General features: G+C 41.5%; 1 protein-coding gene across 1 annotated transcript in view; it reads right to left on the bottom strand.

Annotated features, from left to right (window-relative positions):
• Positions 1 to 21,389, bottom strand: part of SORCS1 (sortilin related VPS10 domain containing receptor 1) — a 402,129-nt gene that overhangs the window by 117,764 nt on the left and 262,976 nt on the right. Inside the window, exon 7 of the mRNA XM_038758618.1 lies at positions 12,598 to 12,756. Coding sequence (XP_038614546.1) covers positions 12,598 to 12,756 — 159 coding nt within the window. The remainder of the gene's footprint in view (positions 1 to 12,597; positions 12,757 to 21,389) is intronic.

The following is a 21,389-nucleotide window of genomic DNA, read 5'->3' as shown; positions in this document are numbered from 1 at the left end:
AACATCAATCAATTGATGATGATGATGGCATTTGTTAAGCGCTTACTATGTTCAAAGCACTGTTGTAAGCACTGGGGTGATACAAGGTGATCAGGTTGCCCCTCGTGGGGCTCACAGTCTTAATCCCCATTTTACAGATGAGGTACCTGAGGCCCAGAGAAGTTAAGTGACTTGCCCAAAGTCACACAGCTGACAAGTGGCGGAGGCGGGATTAGAACCCACGACCTCTGGCTCCCAAGCCCAGGCTCTCGGTATCTATTGGGCAGTTACTTGTAGAACACTGTACTACATGCTTGGGGGAGTGCGTAGACACATTCCCTGCCCAAAACGATCATACAATCTAGAGAAGCTTACAGTGTAATTTGGTAATAGCTAAAAAGAAGGGAAATCTGAGGCTAAGATAACATAGGGGAGAAGGTGTCTATGAAGAATCCATAGATATTGGGATCAACTCAGAGCCATGCAGAATGCTCTGTGATATTGAAATAAATTTAGTCTTCTCAGCTATATTCCCACATGTATTTTTTTCCACTTCTCCTGGAAGTGTGTCTACTGATAACCAGGATGAAATACTTCTTGAAATTTTATGTCCACACCTCCCAAAAGATGCAAATATTCATTTCAATCTGCAGAAAGCGGCTCCAGGGTTTGACCTGGGGAAGAGGAAGCAAGCTCTAAACTTTTGCCTTTGAATACCTCAAATCATTGTTTAATTGTATCTAGCACTTCTTTTTCCAAAGCACCTCCAATTTTGTAGCTCGTTTTTGTCCTCACCATCCTGATGACATAGGGAAAGGCAGATATTATTACACCCATTTTGCGAATGAGAAAACCTAGATGAGGCAAGGCGAAGTCATTTGAACCCAGTCACACATTAGGCTGGTGGCAGAGCTGAGATTACAACTTGATTTCTCCAACTCCTATGCCAAAACTCTTTCCATCATCCAACTGTTTCTCTCTGTCTTCCCACACTGGATGAAACAAGCTGGTTCTAAAGGGAAGATATTATGTGCCCGACTTTTGGAAAGCCAACAGGGAATGCAGATAGGACGAATCAGTGGTGTTTTCAGCCAATTTTTCATGGACGCAACATGGCATAGTGGAGAAAGAGCATAAGCCTGGGAGTCTGGAGACTAGCCCTGCTCTGCCTCTTGCCTGCTGTGTGACCATAGCCAAGATACTTAACTTCTCCATGCCTCAGTTTCCTAATTTGCAAAATCGGGATTTAATACCTTTTCTCCCTTCCCCTTAAACTGTGAGACATATGTGGGACAAGGACGGTGTGTGATATGATTATTTTCTATCTACCCTAGCACTTAGTGTAGTGCTTGACAAATAGCAAGCCCCTAAAAAACATCTCAATTATTACTGTTATCAATCTATCAATGGTATTTACTGAGTGCTTACTGGGTGCAGAGTACTGTAGTAAGCACTTGGGAGAGTACAACAGAGATGGTAGATGTGGTTTACTGGCCACAAGGAGCTTACAGTAAAGAGCACTCTTTAAAAAACTAAAAGTACTTGGACCAAATTACCAGTCCCTAGCCTGACCTGCCTCCCTATCCTTCACCAACATAGGGCGTGGGCAGGGAAGCAGTGTGGCTCAGTGGAAAGAGCCAGGGCTTTGGAGCCAGAGGTCCTGGGTTCAAATCCCGGCTCCACCGCTTGTCAGCTGTTTGACTTTGGGCAAGTCACTTCACTTCTCTGGGCCTCATTTACCTCATCTGTAAAATAGGGATTAAGATTGTGAGCCCCACATGGGACAACCTGATCACCTTGTATCCTCTCCAGTGCTTAGAACAGTACTTTGCACATAGTAAGTGCTTAACAAATACCAAAATTATTATTATAGGGCATTTCTGACTTAGGTATAACTTAGCTATGTGGCTTGCCAATAGAGAGAAGCTACATTCTGGGAATTCATGTGCCTGACTCTCCTGGAATCTAAATACTTGAAAAACTGTCCCATTTGATATTTTATTAACAGCAGTCATCAGATTGCTCAATAAATGGAAAAATGAAAATCTATGATACACGCAAACCAGAACAAGACAATTTCAGAAAGGAAGACACTGCTCATATTTTAAGATCTAGGCCCACACTTCCTGAAAGATTACTTCTACGTTTTGTGAAATTCATCATAATCAAAACATCTCTTTCTTCACATGCCCAGCATCAAGTTATACTAGGAACAAATGACTAGTGTACAGAGATCATCTCCTTCCTACTTTAATGTTTGTTCTACACCTAAGGATTAGTTAAGACAGGATGTTTGGGGAATTGAAGATTCCTTATAAACAAAGACTGAAAATTATTTATATTAATGTCTGTCTCCCCCTCCAAACTATAAGCTCATAGTGGGCAGGAAGTGTGTCTGTTTACTGTTATTTTGTACTCTCCCAAGTGCTTAGTACAGTGTTCTGCATGCAGTAAGCCCTCAATAAATATGACAATGAATGAACGAATGAAAAGATTAGGCCTCCTCACTCTGAAAAGACAAAGGTGGAGGGGGATGTAATTACAATTTATAGCATAACGAAGGGTGTGGAAATGTCAGTACAGCACTTTTGTTCATCAAATTCCATATAAGCAAGATGAGGGGGTCACCAATTCAATCTTGAAAATTGTACCTTGAAATTAAACAAAGGGAAATGAAATGCTTCCCTACACAGTGGGTAATAAGCATAAGGAAATTTTGCATGCCTAAAACATCAACATATTTGAGAGGAGTTTGGATAAAGTTTTGTTTCAACAGAAAACGTTTTAGGGATTCAGAGCATCCCTAAAGGGACATTAGATGGTACATTTCTAATCACTAGGATGGACATTAAGGAGGGTGACCATCACACAGTTCCTCTAAACATTTAATTAGTATTTTCTGAGGTAGAATATCGGGCTGGATAGATCATTGGCCTTTCAGTAATCTGGAATTATATTGTGGTAATGGACCATTTCATTACACCTGTATATTCACAGTCTATGGATACTGGCATGTCATAAACTGAGCATATCAATATATGCAAAAGCCACATCACTCTAGCAGACTATTCCTACACTGATTGGTCCTTGGGTGTTTTTTCCCCAGGTATCGATTTGCCTTGCTGATCGACTAAGATGAGAGCTAAAATAACTTGGGGATAATGTGTTTTCCATTTCTGGACTCTGAAAGAGAAAATTGTTTTCAAAGATTTTCAAATACAGGATTTGGTACTGTAAAATCTCAGACTTATGTGAATATAAATTCACTCTCATGCTAAGAGATTTTGCTAACCCCACACACTATTTCAAACATTCTTTCCCTCAGATATGAATTGTTAATTTTTGTGTTATATGGGGAAAAGGGAATAATCTAACCATAGCTAAAGTTAATGTGCTAATTAAATGTGTATGATCTGAGAACAAAATCCTCTTCAACAAAGAATGTAATTTATCAAATTTCTTCAACCAATGATTCAGTTTCAGCTTCCAATGGAAAAATTATCACTTAATAATTGTGTCTTTTAATAAAGCGCATGGCACTGGTATCACCTAAGCAAAAGTTATTTCCATCCCTTGAGACTCTAACTCCAAAGTTTCTTGTGACTGTAAGCACAGAACAGGGAGCACTATCAATATTTAATGCATCAGAAAAACACTCAGGAACAATCTTTAGGAGGATAAGGAAGAGAGCAAGGATGAGGAGGAAGAGGATGAGGGAAAGAGGAGATGAGGCAGCTGAAGTTACTTCAAGGTGTCTTTTTGTTCTCTTTCCTCTGTCTCCACTCTTTAGAGCATATTGTCCTGATTTCTAAGTGAGGTCAGCACATGACTAGACTGCAAGCTCCTTGAGGGCAGGGATCGCATCAACCAACTCTATTATTCTGTAGTCTTCCAAGTATAGCACTGTGAACACCATAAACACTCAATAAGGCCATTGATTAATTTATCATTAATATAAAGGATTAAGGAAGTACAGTCTCAGACAATAAGATAGAGCAGTGGGCTACTGGAAGAACCCTGAAATGGACATACCAGCCTGGCATCGGGCAGAAGCATCAGAGAAATTGTAATACCTAAAGTACGGCACAGAATGGCCTTGTAGAAGGCAAACCCAGAAACTCAGAAAGGGTCTTTCCATAAGTAAAGGCACTGGAGCAGGGTGAGTGGTTCATGCACTGTTCATTTCCACCACATCCCGAGGGATTGGCTCATCAGGGCAGCATCTTTGAAATCTTATGTTGGACACCCTTTTGAACTGAAATATCCAGAATTATGTTACCAGATTTCATGTAGGGTATTTAGGACATCATCTCTCTTCGTAAGCAACTGTGGAAAAATTCAGGACTAAAAGTCTCTCTGACCATGCCATGTCAGTGATCTGGCCCGTGGCTTGGAACCAATCCTCATTATCCATGACACACAGAGGCTGTAGCTACTCATATTCTCAGCAAGTCACTAGCTGGTGGCCAAGACAGTATATCTCCACCTTATTTGATGAAACCAGATATGTGCTTCACCTTTCTGAACAAATGGAAATCTGGTGGAAATCTGGTGGAAATCTGGTGGTTGATTAGTCTTGAGTTTTATGCAGCATTCTAGAATGGCTCTCCCAAAGACACAATGCACTAGTTCCTATGCCGACATGTAAGAGGTCACTAAGAAATAATACCCTTGTCATTGGAAACGTTTAAGCCCGAATGACACCCTGAGAGTCCAAGTTGCATGGTGACTGGCAACTGTCGGCTTGGGTAGGGGGACTAAAAACGTTCAATCTTTCTGGGAAGATCTTCTCAAGGGGATGCTGATTTGTGTGCATGAACTGGATTAACTCAGCCTGTCTTTTTAGATTATCAAAATTGTTAGACAATTATAATTTGCTACTGGGGAGTGAGTGATAGAAAGATATTTGGTAGCAGCCAAAAGTTGTAATTATGATTGTTTTATTATCAGATTGATCAAATATGCTGCTCTTCATTACAATGTTTCCAGTAGCCTGTGTCAAAACTGGAAAATTTAGGTTTGATTCTGCTTGGGATGACTTCCAATTGGCTGCACAACTGTCTTCCAGGACTTTTGATCTCCCTTCTCCTTAAATAAAGCTAAGGGCAGGGAATCTAGAAATCTCGATAAAGGCATCGTCTTGAATGGCATTTATCCTACTCTTACAGGCTGGATTATGACTTGATTCCCAAGCACCCAACCACCCTTCATTCATTCATTCAATCGTATTTATTGGGCACTTACTGTGTGCAGAACACTGTACTAAGCATTTGGGATGTACAAATTGGCAACATATAGAGACAGTCCCTACCCAACAAAGGGCTCACAGTCTAGAAGGGGGAAACAGACAACAAAACAAAACATGTGGACAGGTGTCAAAACCGTCAGAATAAATAGAATTATAGCTATATGCACATCATTAATAAAATATAGTAAATATGTACAAGTAAAATAAATATAGTAATAAATACGTACAAATATATACAAGTGCTGTGGGAGATGAAGGAGGTAGGGCAGAGTGGGGGGCGATGGGGAGGAGGAGAGGAAAAAGGGGGCTCAGTCTAGGAAGGCCTCCTGGAGGAGGTGGGCTCTCAGTAGGGCTTTGAAGGGAGGAAGAGAGCTAGTTTGGCGGATGTGTGGAGGGAGGGCATTACCGACCAGGGGAAGGACCTGGGCAGGGGGTCGATGGCGGGACAGGCGAGAACGAGGCACAGATGGGAAGGAGGCACACCAGGAAGCTTGCCCTTATGATTTCTCATGTCTGATCTCCAAATCCAAAATTTAAACAAGAGTACCACAGCATTTCAGGACTTGTGGTTGAAAACAGGAGGTGTAAAGTTGGCTTATTTCAAGAATTAAACAAATATCCAGGTGAAAACCAAACAATTTCACATCCTGCTAAACAGTAAGTTCCTTAAGACTGTGAGCCCTATGTGGGACAGCCTGATTACCTTGTATCTACCCCAGAGCTTAGAACAGTGCTACCATCATTATTATTATTATTATTACTACTGAGGGTAGGGATTGTGTCTGTTGCACTCTACATACAAAGCTCGGCTCAGGTGGGTCGTCAACAAATACTTTTGACTGATTACCTCAAACCCCACTTCTTTTTGAGAACAAACCAATTCTTCCTATCCATTTGAATTGCCCTAATGGAAAGATCTGTTCCAGACCTTTAAGGAAACATAAGGGTAGAGACTTGAGTAAGCAAGCTACTCAAAGCAGAATGTGCTGCCACTGTTTGAACACCCCGGCATTTAAACCAGAAAATTTGTTTCTAAACAAGCATCAGAGCTGGCATAGAGCTAGCTTCCCAGCTTCTTCTCTGCCAGTTTTATATTTGGACAGTTAAATGATCCAAATATTTATGAGATTAGAAATCAACCAAGACACTGGGAAATTCATGCCCTCCGAAATCGTACTGTGGGCTGGTGGTCTATAAACATATTTCTTCCAATAATTAAGTGTCTTTTCATTTAATGTTGTTGGGCAAAAATAGGATGGCTACAGGTATATAAAACTTCCCTAAATGTGTATGTTGGAAAGGAAATCATGATAAAATTCCCTGAGCGCTAAAATGGAGAAAATAGTGTTCTTCCTCATTTCTGTGTTCAAAACACCTGGGCCCAGTGAATCCTGAAATCAAGGGGGCTTCCCTCAACCTGCAGATGGTTCAGCCCAAGCTCCCGCCTCTCCTTCCAACAATGGAGCATCACCTGACCTGCAGATAATACAGTCCAAACTCCCCACCACGAGGCAGTGGGCTCTGGGTGCACTAGACATGGCATAGCCAGGAGGCAGCATCCACCAGGGCATGGAGAACAAGCAATCTATCAAACAATGGTATTCCTTTAGAGAATACTATGTGTAGAGCACTGAAGTAAGCACTTGGGAGAGAGTACAATACAGCTGATAGAAATGAGCCGTCCCAGGCCACCTAGTAGTTAGGAGAGGGAGAATGAAGGAGAGAGGTAGGGAAAGGGAGACTAGGAGAGAGAGAAACAGGAAAATGGGGGTAGAGAAGAGGGTAACTGAGGAGGAGAAAGTGGAGAAAAGATAAGAAAGGAAGGGAGAAGTTCAGAGTGGGGAAGAAAAGGAAAAGGTGAAGGGGCATAGAGAGGAAAAGGGAAAAGACCTAGAGAGGAGAGAGAGATGAGAGGTTAGTGAGGAGGAGAAGCCAGAGAGTGAGTTAAAGATGACGAGGGATGAAAATAAGGAGGTGAACACAGAGAAGAATCGAGGAGAAAAGGAGGAGTGGAGGAGAAATGGAGAAGAGAAGAAAGGGAGGGAAATGGAGGAATAAGGAAACTGGGAGTGGTGAAGAAAGACAAGGATCCATGGCTACATTGGGAAAAAGGTCATTTTGAACTCTACTCATTCCCAGAAACCCTGACCCCCAGAATCATCGCTCAGATGGCAGGTGGTATCCCAACTATTTGGCCGGTCCTCTGAAGAATAATTGACAAACCATCAATGAAACCCTGATGGAGAAGAAATCACTGCATGCTTACTGATTTGCTCTTTGAATTATAATTGATAATGTTCAGTGAGTGCAAGCAATGTTCAAGGTGGGGCTCTCCTTTCACTCACTGACTAATCTATAATAAATGACGAAGGGATTACTGAGCCCCATGAACTTGACAAGGATGCTATGTCTGTCTTGGAGAAATCAATCCATCAATGGTATGTGTCGTGTGCTTACCGCGTGCTTAGCACTGTCAAGGGCATGTCTGCAGACCTACTGCCTGGGGAATCATCCGCTGTGTAACGGAGGCATCCAGACAATGAGAAGGGAGAGCAAATCTGTGGAGCACAGGCCTGGTAGTCAAAAGGTATTGGATTCTAAACCCAGCTCCTCCACTGGTCTGCTGTGTGACCTCGGGGAAAGTCACTTAACTTCTCTGGGCCTCACCTCAACTGTAAAATGGGGATTGAGACTGTGAGCCTCACATGGGGCACGGACTGTATCCAACCGATTTGCTTGGATTCACCCCACTGCTTAACACAGTGCCAGGCACATAGTAAGTGCTTAACAAAGACCACAATTATTATTATTATCTGCACAAGATCATGGTGTTAGTCTCTTTCACAAAACATTTCATAGAATCTTGAACAGCCTTGGGAAAAGGGGAGACACCAGTCCTGAAGGATGACTCGTGGAGTTGCTCACACTGCCTTGCAGGGAGACCCAAAGTAAGAGGATTTAGGAAGGAATTGTCAGGGAATTCAGGGTATGCAATGGGCTGGCTATCGAAAGACTAGCTTCCACTCTGGCCCCGTGACATGGGCAGAGACGGAATCTACGAACCATACTGTATCATAATAATAATAATAATTACTTGTTAAACACTTACTATGTGTCAAACACTGTTCTAAATTTTGCTGTAGATACAAGTTAATCAGGGTGGACAAGGTACCTGTCCCACAAGGGGCTCACACTATATCCCCATTTTACAGATGAGATAACTGAGGCCCAGAGAGGTTAAGTGGCTTACCCAAGGTCACACAGCAGATGCACCATGGAACAAGGATTCTGACATGTTGTATCCGTTAAGCCAAGCAGCAGCACTTAGTGCAGTGCTCTGCACACAGTAAGTACTCAATAAATATTATTTATTGAGTATTGACAATACTCCGCAAATTGAACCCACCCACAGGAGAGGTGTATGGATATCTCTTTGTCCTGCTGGTCACCCTTCCACCTTGGGTGGAAGCGAGTCTCTGTTGATTTCATCAGTCAAATTGATTTCTGCCCCCACCCCAACCCCCATTTCACTAGCTATGTTTTGTCACATCTGCTCTTTGTTTTCTCGATTTTCAAATGTTTCCCAACACATCATGTTTAGTGAGGTGTTTAAGGCAGACAGAGATGGCATCAGAGGCAATGTTTTATAGCACATTTTGTTCACTCGTTTATTGCCGAATTAAAATAAAGATGTAATCTGGCAGCCTTAGCCTGCTGTTAAACCTTTTCTCTGGTGGTTTCCTGCAGGAAGCCAAGAAAGGGGGAAAAAAAAAACAAGCCCAAGGTAAAGGATGGGGCTTCCTGTTTTCAACCAGTTCATCCTCCAAAGATGAAGAAAAGAAACAGCCTGATATCTGAATCCTAGTTTTGCCTGCAGCTTTGATTCAAGAGATAAAATCATTCCCACTGAAGTAGTAAATGTGCTGAATTACCCCACTGCTTCTGGGACCAAGGGTGACCCACTGTTGTTTTGTGATGACTCCTCTGACTGGATTAGTTTTGTATTCAGTGCACACTCCCCTTCATACTTTGCAATTACAGAGTTCTTGTCCTCTCTGGTGCTCGAGTGTTTTCCAATCTGGTTGTGTGTTTTTTGTTTGTTTTGGTTTCTTTTTTTTTTATTTTTATGTATTGGAAAGGTTTACTGAAAGTCATAAAGTCCATCCCCGGCTCGACTGTATGCTGCTCTGTGAGGGCAGGATTCATGTCTATTAATTCTATTGTGCTTCTCCAAGTGTTAAGTCCAGTGGTCTGCACTCAGTAGGCACTCAAAATAATACTGACTGCTTCTCTTGCACCTAGGCAAGGGTCTACACCATCCTAGAGTTTTCCAGGACAGAAATGTTCCCATCTGTCCTTGTCAACCAACCGTGGGCTTCAAGCCCCTTACCAAATGCATGTGGTAAGAGGCATTCTGGCCTTCAGGTCCACCTGAAAAACCAGACTCCCTGTGAATGAAAGGGAAATGTTACAATTCCCCTGCCGACTGTTTCCTAAAACCTGCTCCCTTGCTTGTGGGAGCCCAGATCACCCCAGCTCTCACTCTCTGTTTTGCAAGGGAATAATAATAGTAATAATGATGGCATTTATTAAGCACTATGTGCAAAGCACTGTTCTAAGGGAAGCAGCATGTCCTAATGGAAAAAGCATGGGTTTGGGAGTCAGGGGACATGGGTTCTAATCCCAGCTCTGTCATTTAATAATAATAATGATTATGGAATTCTTTAACTTTTTTAATGGCATTTGTTACGCACTTAATACTTTATAAGCTAATCAAGTTGGACACAGTCCATGGCCCCCATGGGGCTCAAAGTCTTAACTCCCAATTTACAGATGAGGTAACAGGTACAGAGAAGTGAAATGACTCAAGCTAGTCACTAAACTTCTCTGTGCCTCCATTTCCTCATTTGTAAAATATCTGTTTTTTTTTTTTAAATGGTATTTGTTAATGGCTTAATAAGTGCCAGACACTGTACTAAGCATTGGGGTGGATACAAGATAATCGGGTTGGACACAGTCCATGTCCCACATGGGGTTCACCGTTCTAATCCCCATTGTACAGATGAGGTAACTGAGGCACAGGGAAGTTAAGTGACTTGCCCAAGGTCACACAGCAGGCAAGTGGAGAATCCAGAATTAGGATCCAATTCCTCTTACTCTCACATCCATACTCTTCCATTAGGCCATGCAGCTTCTCATATTCCACTGTTCTCCCTCCCCATTACACTTTGAGAACCGTATAAGACGGGCTGTGTCTGATATGATTACTTTGCATCTATCCTATCGCTTAGCACCACACTTGACATGTAGTAAGTGATAGACAAATGCTGCAACTGTTACTATTTTTTCCAGGATTTGATACCTGGGGGCTGGCTGGCCTTCTCTTGAGGGAAGAACCACTCAACAGGATTTTGGAGTCTAATGTCTTCCAGGGTCTTTAAGTGTTCATAGCTAAAACCTCTCATTAGGGTTGAGGGATCAGGGAGAAAGTTCAAAACACCGCAGTCAATACTGTAGCCCTTCTGCAAACAAACAACAGATTTCAATCTTGATGGTTTGGACCACAACTCAATAAAGGAGAAAGAAAATTCAGACCCAGGCACTCAGAAAATAAAATAATAAATATGAATAAATTATGAGGGAAAAAAAAGATCAGAAGGAGGACAGCAAAGGTCGAGAATATGCAGAAGCCCACCTTAGTAGGCTACGGAACACATATGGTTGCCTGCCACTCTCACACCATCCGTTCTATGGCTACACTGGGTGAGGCCCAGGAGGAACCCCATCGGCTTGAGGAGAGCATGCCCAGCTCAGTAACAGGTATCCTTGGATCTCCTCTCGTGCTCTTTCTGAACTCCAGGTTCTCCTCCTTCAACCAGCCACTTCCCAGAACATACTTCTGCCTGTACTACCTAGGGAGGCAGCAGGCTTGGCTTGACTCCTAAAGAAGTGATCTCTGGGGAACACATGGTAGCTCCATAGGACCAGAAGGAAGAAATTCAAAGTAGGGATCTGCTTTACTTGTCTAAGTGCCCTGCTGCCTCCCGAGGCCCCGGTAACAGGAGAGAGTGCAGGGGCTTATGGAGGGAGGATGACTGGGATGGTGTGGCAGATTCCTAGAGTTCTCCAGAGCTGCTCCAATCAATCACTCATATTTATTGAATACTTACTATGTGCAGAGAACTGTGTGCCTGGGACAGTACAATATAACAGATGCATTCCCTGCACCCAACAAGTCTAGAGGGAACTGCCCCGAGGAACTTGCAGTTTACTCCGACAACCTGAGAACCTCTCTGCCACCTAGCACTTTCCCAACCACTTCTGCCAGATTTCCTTTCCTGAACCTTGAAGGAACCTTGAAGACCGCAAGGTGGGAAGAGAAACTGTGGGGACCTGGGTCAGGAGCAACGGTCCCCACTTTTGTTATTTTACAATTGTGGGAGTACGGATGGAGGGAATAGTGAGTGGGGGAAGAAATATTATTATTATTGTATTTGTTAAGTGCTTACTATGTGTCAAACACTGTTCTAAGCGGTGGGTTAGATATAAGTTAATCAGGTTGGGCACAGTCCCTGTCCTACTTGGGGCTCACAGTCTAAGTAGGAGGGAGTAGGATCTAATCCCCATTTTATAATTGAGGAAACTGAGGCACAGAGAAGTTAAATGCCTTGCCCAAGGTCAAACTAGAGGCAAGTAGCTTCCACCTTCTGCTGGAAGGATAATTGGGCTGCCTCAAAAAAAGATATATATGTGTGTATATATTTTGTAATTTTAGGCCCAATGCTGGCTTCATTGTGAAGTCTGGACAGTGTCCACAAAGCCAAAATCCAAAGCACTCCAACTGCTGCTCCTAGAATCATGAGCACTAAATGGAATCTTTAGAGAACAGTTTGCCCATCCCCTTACTACAGGTGAGACTTGCTTTAAAGCTCCCACAACCAGGAGGACTGGGGCCAATAGCTAAAGACTTCCTAAGAGTGAATGCCATCATCTCCTTGGTAACTCAATCTCCAATTTAACCACCAGCACTTTAGGGAAATTCTTCCTTACACAACCTAGATTCTTCATGTCACAGTTGCAACTGCTTTTCTTTATATTTGTGTCTTTTCAACAGGAAACTCAGAATTGGATTCAATTTTTTTTAGGTAACCTACAGTGAGAACTTTTTTAGTACGCCAAAGTATTCTTAATCACGACCACAGCCTGAAGTCTCCACCTCCTCCTCCCCCTCCCCAACCAAAGCAATGACTTAAGCCACTGCAAAGACAAATAGAAACAATTGATAAGAAATTCAGAAAAGATTAAATATTCGTGCATTGCCTTGGGAGCTAGGCCAAGCTGTCTAAGAAGTACAAGGAGCAAACACTCACCTTCTGATCTTGACTGTAAGCCAGGATCCAGTCCTCTTGTTTAGGATGAAAGAGCAAGCTCTGGATGTAAAAATTCAATCGGTACTTTTGATAGGTTGCCCCTTCGTCTGAGCTGATCAATAAACTACTCTCAATCTCCGGGTCCGTCAGCAACATGATCTGTATGGGTGAAAAAACGCACAGATAAAAACAGCTTAGAGATATGAGAAAGTGAAAAGTTAACTAAATGACTTTCACAGAATCAATTTTTGGCCTTATAGAGTTAGATCTGAGTGATACATTACCCTGCCTTCCAAGATGACTGTATGAAAACTATCCAAATTAAATGAATGCCTATGTTAAGTTCCTGGAGGGCACTGATTGCAATTTTTTTCTCCTGTATGTGCTCAAAATCATATATGGAGCTCTGCACACAACATTACCATTAGAGATGATGACGGCAGCATAGTCTATTATTCGCTGGGCAGGACAGGTGAAGATAATGAATGACAGGAGGATACCCAAGCAATTACTGAGTGATGAACATAAAGGAGATACCCAAAAGCAAGGAGGAGGGAATATATAATTTATTTAGAAGAGGGTTTTATCTTTCTTTTTTTAAAAAATGGCATTTTTTAAGTGTTTACTATGAGTCAGGCACTATACTAAGCACTGGAGTAGATGCAAGTTCATCAGGTTGGACACAATCTATGTCTGACCTAGGGTTCACAGCTTTAATCTCCATTTTATAGATGAGGTAAAAGAGGCACAGAGAAGTATGGTGACTTGTGCAAGGTCACACAGCAAACAAATGGAGGAGCCAGGATTAGACCAAGAGGCAATTTCACGAATAGACATAAACCCTGCATGTAGCAAGTGTATCAACATTGCAGAAACTACATGCATGTGTTGTAGAATGGATTCTCAATCATTCTCCGGTCCTAGGAGCTATACCCAATTATATGTATATGATTTAACTGGAAATATTATCGTCAAAAAGCAAATCAATCAATTTACAAAGAATGTGTGTGTGTGTGTGTGTGTGTGTGTGTGTGTGTGTGTGTGTGTGTATAAAGCCTATTTTAAAGATCTCCAGGGAAAGGGATTCTATCTTCAGTTACAGGTATTAGAATTTAACCACCCTTATGACTAGGAAGTTCTAATGTCTAAATCCCATTCAAATCTATTTCTACTTATCCTTTCTATTTTGCATAAAATGCATCAAGATTTATTCTGTCCAGTCCATTGGCTTGGGAACAATGAAACAGACAGGGACTCAATTGCCCATGTTTAACTGGTTACTTAGAAAATAACCCAGAATGTCTAGTCTAGACTTAGACTGCTTTGCACAATCACTGGGCATGAGAGTCAATGAGATGTACCCTGAGGCGGTTAGGAAATACTTAAGAGAGGACAAAGAGATTCAACCAGAAGGGAAATTTAGAGAGGGTTGGTTGACAGCCATTCCCAATTTCTAGCCCATTAAACTATGGAACATGCTGTGAATCTGTAGAAGTTCAATGAAGTAAATTATCAAATACTGGAATGGATCTGATGCTAAAGACCCATGCCTGGCCATCAGTTACACCAAGGGAGGGGGGAAAGAACAGGAGAACAAGAGACCCGGTCAGTCCTTTCTACCTTAAATTTTATGTATCTAGAAATTGTTGAATGAATGTTGCCATCATCAAGATGCTGTCAGGAAGTCACTTGATACATGAATGGCTTAATATGCGACCCCACCACTTCTCTATATCGCCTTCTTAGCAGGTGGTACAGCTTTTGATTCAGAGTAAGTTGAAAGAGATGTTGGATGTACTGTTTTGTGAAAATAAATCATTGTAGCCAGAATTTATAGGCTGAAGATGCTGTCTGACCCAGGAAAAGAAAAAAACAGTCTTTGATAATATTGTTTGGCCACTCCATTTGGCAAGTAGGAACCATATCCTAGGCAGACTCAGACTGTTTGGGTGTTTTTCAAGGCAGATAGAAATCCTCCTCAGGCACTTTCCACTTCTCTTCCTCTAACAGCAGGACAGAACAGAAGTGGGGTGGGTGTAGCACCTCATCTTACTGACACAAGTAGGAAAATACCCAGCACAACTCGAGTCTTTAATTAACTTTCATTTCATTCTCCTTTGAACACTCTATTCAACAATTATGAATACTGAAAAGGCTATATACATTTTTCCTCCTGCATCCACAGGCTATATACATTAGGCTATTTCTGACTTGCTGGCACAACGATCCACTAAGTAAGAGCTTACATAGTTTCATTAAAATCTAGCGTATGCATTAGGTAGAGAAATTTAAATGACTCCCAAACTAGAAGGCATATAACCTGATGATTTCATATTTGCTGCAGTAAAAAAGCTGTCATGATTTGAATAACAAATAGGCCATCAAAAGATCAAATTGTTTTGTTTCTCAAACTACAATTAACAATAATGTATAACAACCACTTCCCCTACCACCACAAAGTAATTTCCATGATAATTGCCAGGCTCAATTTCAAAGAGCACCTATTGACTCAAGGAAGGTGAATTTTTCTTTCTTCTGGTTGTCTATTTCTCTCTAAGCACATTTATTTTTTTTCTCCTGGTGTCTACATATTTCACCATAGAAGGATAATTCTACAAATTTACATTGTACATATTTACTATTCTATTTATTTTATTTTGTTAATATGCTTCATTTTGTTGTCTGTCTCCCCCTTCTAGACTGTGAGCCCGCTGTTGGGTAGGGACTGTCTCTATATGTTGCCAACTTGTACTTCCCAAGTGCTTGGTACAGTGCTCGGCACACAGTAAGTGCTCAATAAATACGATTGAATGAATGAATAATTACATCAAGGCCTTTGGTAAAAAGACCAGGAAAACATTTAGTCCTCAGGAGTAAATTCAGATTCTAGAATTGTGATGCCTCATACACAGTTGGGATTTTATTCATTGGCATTCAACGAGCTAGAGGATTCAACTCTAACATCATCCACCAGCTGACATCTGGCTCCCAAAACTGAGATGCCAATGAGGTAAGTGGGAGTATCTACTTGAGGGAAAGAGAACATCAAGTCACCCCAATCCTATTCAAATCCATCCTCGAATCCACTAGAAGCAACAAGAGTTTGGATCCCCACTATCCAATTATGCCGATAATTTCCATTCTTCTCCATTCACTAAAGGGAGCTACTATAGCAAACGTCCCAAAAAATCTTGGTGCTCTACCTGTGAATCAAGCAATGGCATTTATTAGGTGCTTACAATGGGCAGTGTGCTGTACTAAGTGCTTGGGAGAGTACAATGCAATAGAGTTGACAGACATGATCCTTACCCAAAAGGAGCTTAGAGCCTGGAGAGTGAGATCTGTGAAAACCTAAAAACTCAAATCCTTCTCATTCTTAATCTCCTCTGAAACGGAAGCCGCCCCCTGCAACACTTCCCATTTCACCATGTCGGTTGGCTGTTCTTTTGCCACAAATCAGTACTTCGCTTTCCTCCGAGGAAGGGAGGCTGAAGACAAGGGGACGAATCAGCCTAGACCAGGAGAAGTAATTATTTTCGCCTCAGATCAGCCCACAAGTGATTAGAACCAGTTTACTTATGCCCAGCACACTGTGCACGTGCTGTATTTGCTGAAGGTTCAGATGAATTGGTTTTCATAGAAAGTCAATAAAGCCGACATAGGCTCCTGAAACCAAACTCAAAGCAGTTATTCATCATCTGCTTCAGGAGAAGGAAGAAACTTTATGTGCTTTTCCTAGAGGTGACAAATGAACATGAAAAACAACTTATAGATTTTTAAATACGTCACCCCCTTTTTTTTGGTATTGCGCTTTCTGACAGCAGGGTGTCTGTGAAAATTAAGTACATCTCTGCTCTCTTTGACTTGCACCAGGCTCTATGCATGACTACTTGATATAATTCTTTACAAGGGTTAGGGTATTGTTTTAGTGTCTTTGAGCTGGCTGTTCAGGAGTTACGCCTGAAAGAGCACTGCTGTGACCAGTGGCAATTTGTTTCTTTCGTAATCAAAGACAGTAGTCCAGAAATCATCTTTCATCCCTAAGCAATCTAAGTGGCTTTTTTGCAAACCAACAGCCTCAAAAGATATTTTTAAATTTCTAAATGCATTCAAAACAAATGTGTTCATGAACAAAGGGGGAGCAACAGTAATAATAATAGTGTTTTTTGTTAAGCCCTTACTATGTGCGAAGCACTGGAGTAGATGCAAGACAATCAGGTGGGTCCCTGTCCCACATGGGGCTCTCAGTCTAAATGAAGGGTATTTAACCCCCACTTTGCCGATGAGGAAGTTGAGACATGGACAAGTTAAATGGCTTGCCCAAGGTCACACAGCAGAAAAGCAGCAGAGCTGGAATTAGAACCCAGTTCATTCATTCATTCAATCAATCGTATTTATTGAGCATTTACTGTGTGTACTAAGCACTTGGGAAGTACAAGTCGGTAACATATAGAGACAGTCCCAACCCAACAACGGGCTCACAGTCTAGAAGAGAGAGACAGACAACAAAACAAGTAGAGAGGTGTCAAAACCGTCAGACTAAATAGAATAATTGCTATATGCACATCATTAATAGAGTAGTAAATATGTACAAGTAAAATAAATAAAGTAATAAATATGTACAAATATATGCAAGTGCTGTGGGAAGGGGATAGGGCGGTGGGGGGGGGCGAGAGGGAGGGGAGGAGGAGAGGGAGTGTCTAATCTATGCTGCTGAGCAGCTTTTCCAAGTTTTTCCTCGAAGAGAATGCTGTTGACAGCAAACAGTTTCAATTTGATGGCAGATTCTAGAGAAGTTAAAATGATTCCACACTGATGACAAACTACAATGAACACAAGACAGTGATGTGCTTGAAGAGATTATTTCCAATGGGTGAATAATGGAAATTAGATATTTGAGGAGGAACTGATTGTGACTGTTCTGAAAGATTCTCCAAATCACATTCAAGCCAATGAACATGTATTCTGTGTTACGCCAAAAGAAGGATCATTCAGAACTAGCCTTATAAGGAACTCAAGCACCCTAAAGCAAAGAGAAATTGGCTAGCTATCTCATTTAGTCATTTTTCAAGATGCAATTAATTCTGATTTACAGAGAATTTGCATGTTTGTATGTGTAAGTGCAGGAAGAACTCTGCATTTTAGGCAAGATTCCTAGACAGCAGAGTAAACGGCACAGTAATCTCTAAACACTCTGACTCTGCATTTTAGGCAAGATTCCAAGACAGCAGAGAAAATGGCAGAGTAATCTCTAAACACTCTGTCCAGTAGATTATATAAAGGTTCTGAGCAGAGCTGGTCTAACACCAAGGCCTAGTTCCTAGACACTACCCAGAGATATGTAATTTGATGCACCAATCAGAAGGCTCCTCACGCTGCCAACCAGGCTATTTCTGGGAACATTATTAAGGTGGTGGCCAAATCAGACCTCTCCAAGATGGGAACAGCACATGTACAACAAAAGAGGGGGCAGGACTGGGGCTAAGTCCTGCAGTCCCCACCCCCTGACCCAGGCCACCCACCCAAGACCACCCACCCAGTCCCTCTGGCACTGTACATTCATGGCATATTTAATATCAGGACAGCTAATGATTCACTACATCAGCTTGGAACTTGAACCTTGAAAACAACCGGTCAAGTTAAGCCCACGAGGACTGCCAGGTTTCGAGCTTGTCCCTTCATTGTGGCTTCTGCCCTCCTTACCAGCCCCAAAACCAGACAGTGGCAACAGAGACAAAACCCTCCTGGTCGATGAGGTAGGGTGGGGTGTGCACCTCTCCTCTTCTCCCAGGGGAAAGAAAGGGACTTTCTGGTGAATAGGGGGGACTGACTCACCGTGGCTGCCAGCCAGGTAGCCTTTCCTTGCCCGGCCCGTTCTGTGGCCCTGCAGGAGATGAGGGCAGGAATTTGCCAGTGCTAAAGGGAGTTGGTAAAACTGACTAGCTCCAACACTCACAGGGGTCTTAATACAGCCCTGGTCCTGACACATACTGGGGGCAATAACCTAAATGGCAGGAGTCTCAAGAAGGAAGAACTTCAGGTACACAAATCTTAAGCTCACTGTGGACAAGGAACATGTCGACCAACTCTGATGTATTACACTCTCCCAGCCACCTAGTACAGTGTCAGTGCCCTGCACATAGTAAGCACTTAATAAATATGATTGATTACTTAGCTCAAGATTCACTGAAAACACCTGGAAACTTTTCATAGCCTGAGCTCTGATGCCTTTTATCATGAAACTTTCAACAGGTCAGTTAATATCCCTGAGTGTCAGTTTCCTTGTCTATAAAATTAAAGTTATGGGATGGAAAAGTCGGGTGAATTCTCAGAGTGCAACAGTACATTTGTAAAGCTGGACAGAAGAGTCAATGTTTAACATCAACTGCTTAGTAAGGTGCCTGGCCTTTAGTAAGAGCTTAACAAGTACCATTAATTTTGTTTTTTTAATCAAGACATCCAACTGAAAAACCAGATATCCAGTGTTAGGAAAACAACCATTTGACACCAAATGAACTGAATTCCACTGGACTTGCAATCTACGTTGAGGCTGTTTAGTTTTCTCAAAAATATCTGCCTCTGAAAAGTCATAGAGCTCTTTCAATTGCCTCGTTCAGCCTCAATCACAAGAAGAACCTGGCCACCATGCTCTTAGGCAGTTGTTCTCTCTAGAATCCTAGAAGATCCATAAATGCCAAAAGGTGAGCTCTGCCTTAAAATGTGAGCCGTTATCAGGCAGGAACCATGATGCTGGGAGAAGCTAACATACATCTTGTCTGCCCCTGGGAAAGTTAAAAAAAAATATGATGTTCATTTAGTGATAACACATCTCCTGTCAGCACAGTGGCAGTGATAAAGGGGCAGTGTTTGGAAGGGAAAAAGAAAAAAGTTCTATCTGCCAATAGTTCTGAGCATTGGAAAGAGAATAAAACTAAAACTTTGGGTGAAGAAATAAAGTTGAAAATTTGCTTTCAGGGATTGGATAAATGTCAACTTGAAAGATAGCAGCATGTGGCTAATTCTCACTAATAACAAAGAAAATCAGAACAGATGAGCCAGTTTGGAAAATTAGTAAACTAATTGTGTCCACATACAACATCCCAGACTGTACTTTCTTCATCATCCTGACAAGTGTATTTTACTTACTTATGTTAACTCTTCATGGTAAACTTGTAAATATACAGGAGTGGATTTGGGAAGATTTATGGCACTTTAGCAACACGAGAAAGCCTGTTACTAAGGCTTTCCTGAGAAGTGGATGAAGACCACCAGGGGCTTCGATGAGAAACAGGATTTGCAGATTAGTGAAGTGAGAATTACTCAGTTTCTACTGTAAAGCCTGCTCTCAGTTTTGAATAAAAATTCCATGAACAAGTGCCTCTTGTTAACAACAGAAATGCATTTCATTCTAAATTCTTCCACTTTCAAATGATTTAATGACAGGCACTGATCATTGTATGTTGTTTTTGAAAAATGGAAAAGGTGAACGAGAATGTTCTCCTGGACATCCTTCCCCAAGAACACAGAATCCATTTAGTCTGTAACTTTTCTGGTTTTAACACTGTTGTTCTTTGGAGTCTTTCAAAGTTGTCTGATTCCATCTTGGCCATCATATACCATGAGATACAATGTTCCAAGAGGCAGAAAAAGAAAGCCTGTGGAAAAAGAATGCCCAAATCCCTACATTCCATATCTTGTAGGTCCAGTGGGGAGGCAAATTAGAAAGATGCTAAAACTGCAAGGATCTTTAGGGCAATATTTAATGTGCAGAACAGTACCACACCAAGGACACTCAAATGTTTTTCTTCCTGCTTCCATTATTTTTGTAAAAAATAAAAAGTCATTGTCCCTATTAAACTGTAAGTTCCTTAAAGGCAGTGCCAGTGAATATATGTTGCACTCCTTTGGTACTCTTCCAAGAACTGAGTACTCAGTAAGTGTTCAACAATCACCAATGACTGACTGATAACAAGTGAAAGCAAAATAACTGATCTGCTCAAGTCCTGAGTGTTCTCTTCAGCAAGATATGATTCAAAATAAATTTTGCTATTGAGAAATTCCCTCAAACCAAAAAGAAAGGACATCTGGGCTTGGGGGTGAACTGCAGATTTTCTTCTTAAAATACCCAGCAAGCTAGGTTTTTATACTTCCCATGGCATGTGCTGCCATTAAGGATTTTATTTGACTTTGCAGATTTTATTTGCGTCCTGCTGCCTAACTCAAAGCAGCTGCCATGCCAACCCTGTAAAAACACTCATCTGTTCCTTGTTATTACTGCCAGTACATCCCCACTTCAAGCAAATAACAACAAAAGCAGTTCTCTTGACTTCAGTGCCATTTCTTATCAGCACGTTTAAGAGTGATTTTGCTTCTAATGGTAAGAAAACTACAGGCGTGCATCCTGGCAAGCAAACTATATATGGTAATCTTTTATTCATTTGAACCTTATAAAGCTTCAAATTTTTGTTACATATTCAGGTAGAATCATAGATGCTTTTTTGGTTGTTGGAGAAGGATGAGACAATTGTCTTTTCAAAGGCTAGAGTCCTTGAATCCATTTAGGCAGCAGCTATTAGGCACTCAGTTGACTTTTTTTAATGAAAGTGGAAAGGAATTATTTGAATGGAAATTATATTGTGACAGTCCAAAGGAACTTTGACACTGAGGTTAAAATGTACACAGTAGACCAACTAAAGATGTTTTGGTATTTGCAAAGTTGAATGATCTTTTTTTCTTTTGATTCAGTGAAACATTATGTCCATGAATCTATATGAAGGGTTTAAGTATTGTAG

The sequence above is a fragment of the Tachyglossus aculeatus genome, chromosome 16, assembly GCF_015852505.1.
Source record: "Tachyglossus aculeatus isolate mTacAcu1 chromosome 16, mTacAcu1.pri, whole genome shotgun sequence".
NCBI classification, from domain to species: Eukaryota; Metazoa; Chordata; class Mammalia; order Monotremata; family Tachyglossidae; genus Tachyglossus; species Tachyglossus aculeatus.
The sequence above is the reverse complement of the archived record's forward strand: the minus strand, read 5'-3'. Positions and strand labels throughout refer to the sequence as shown.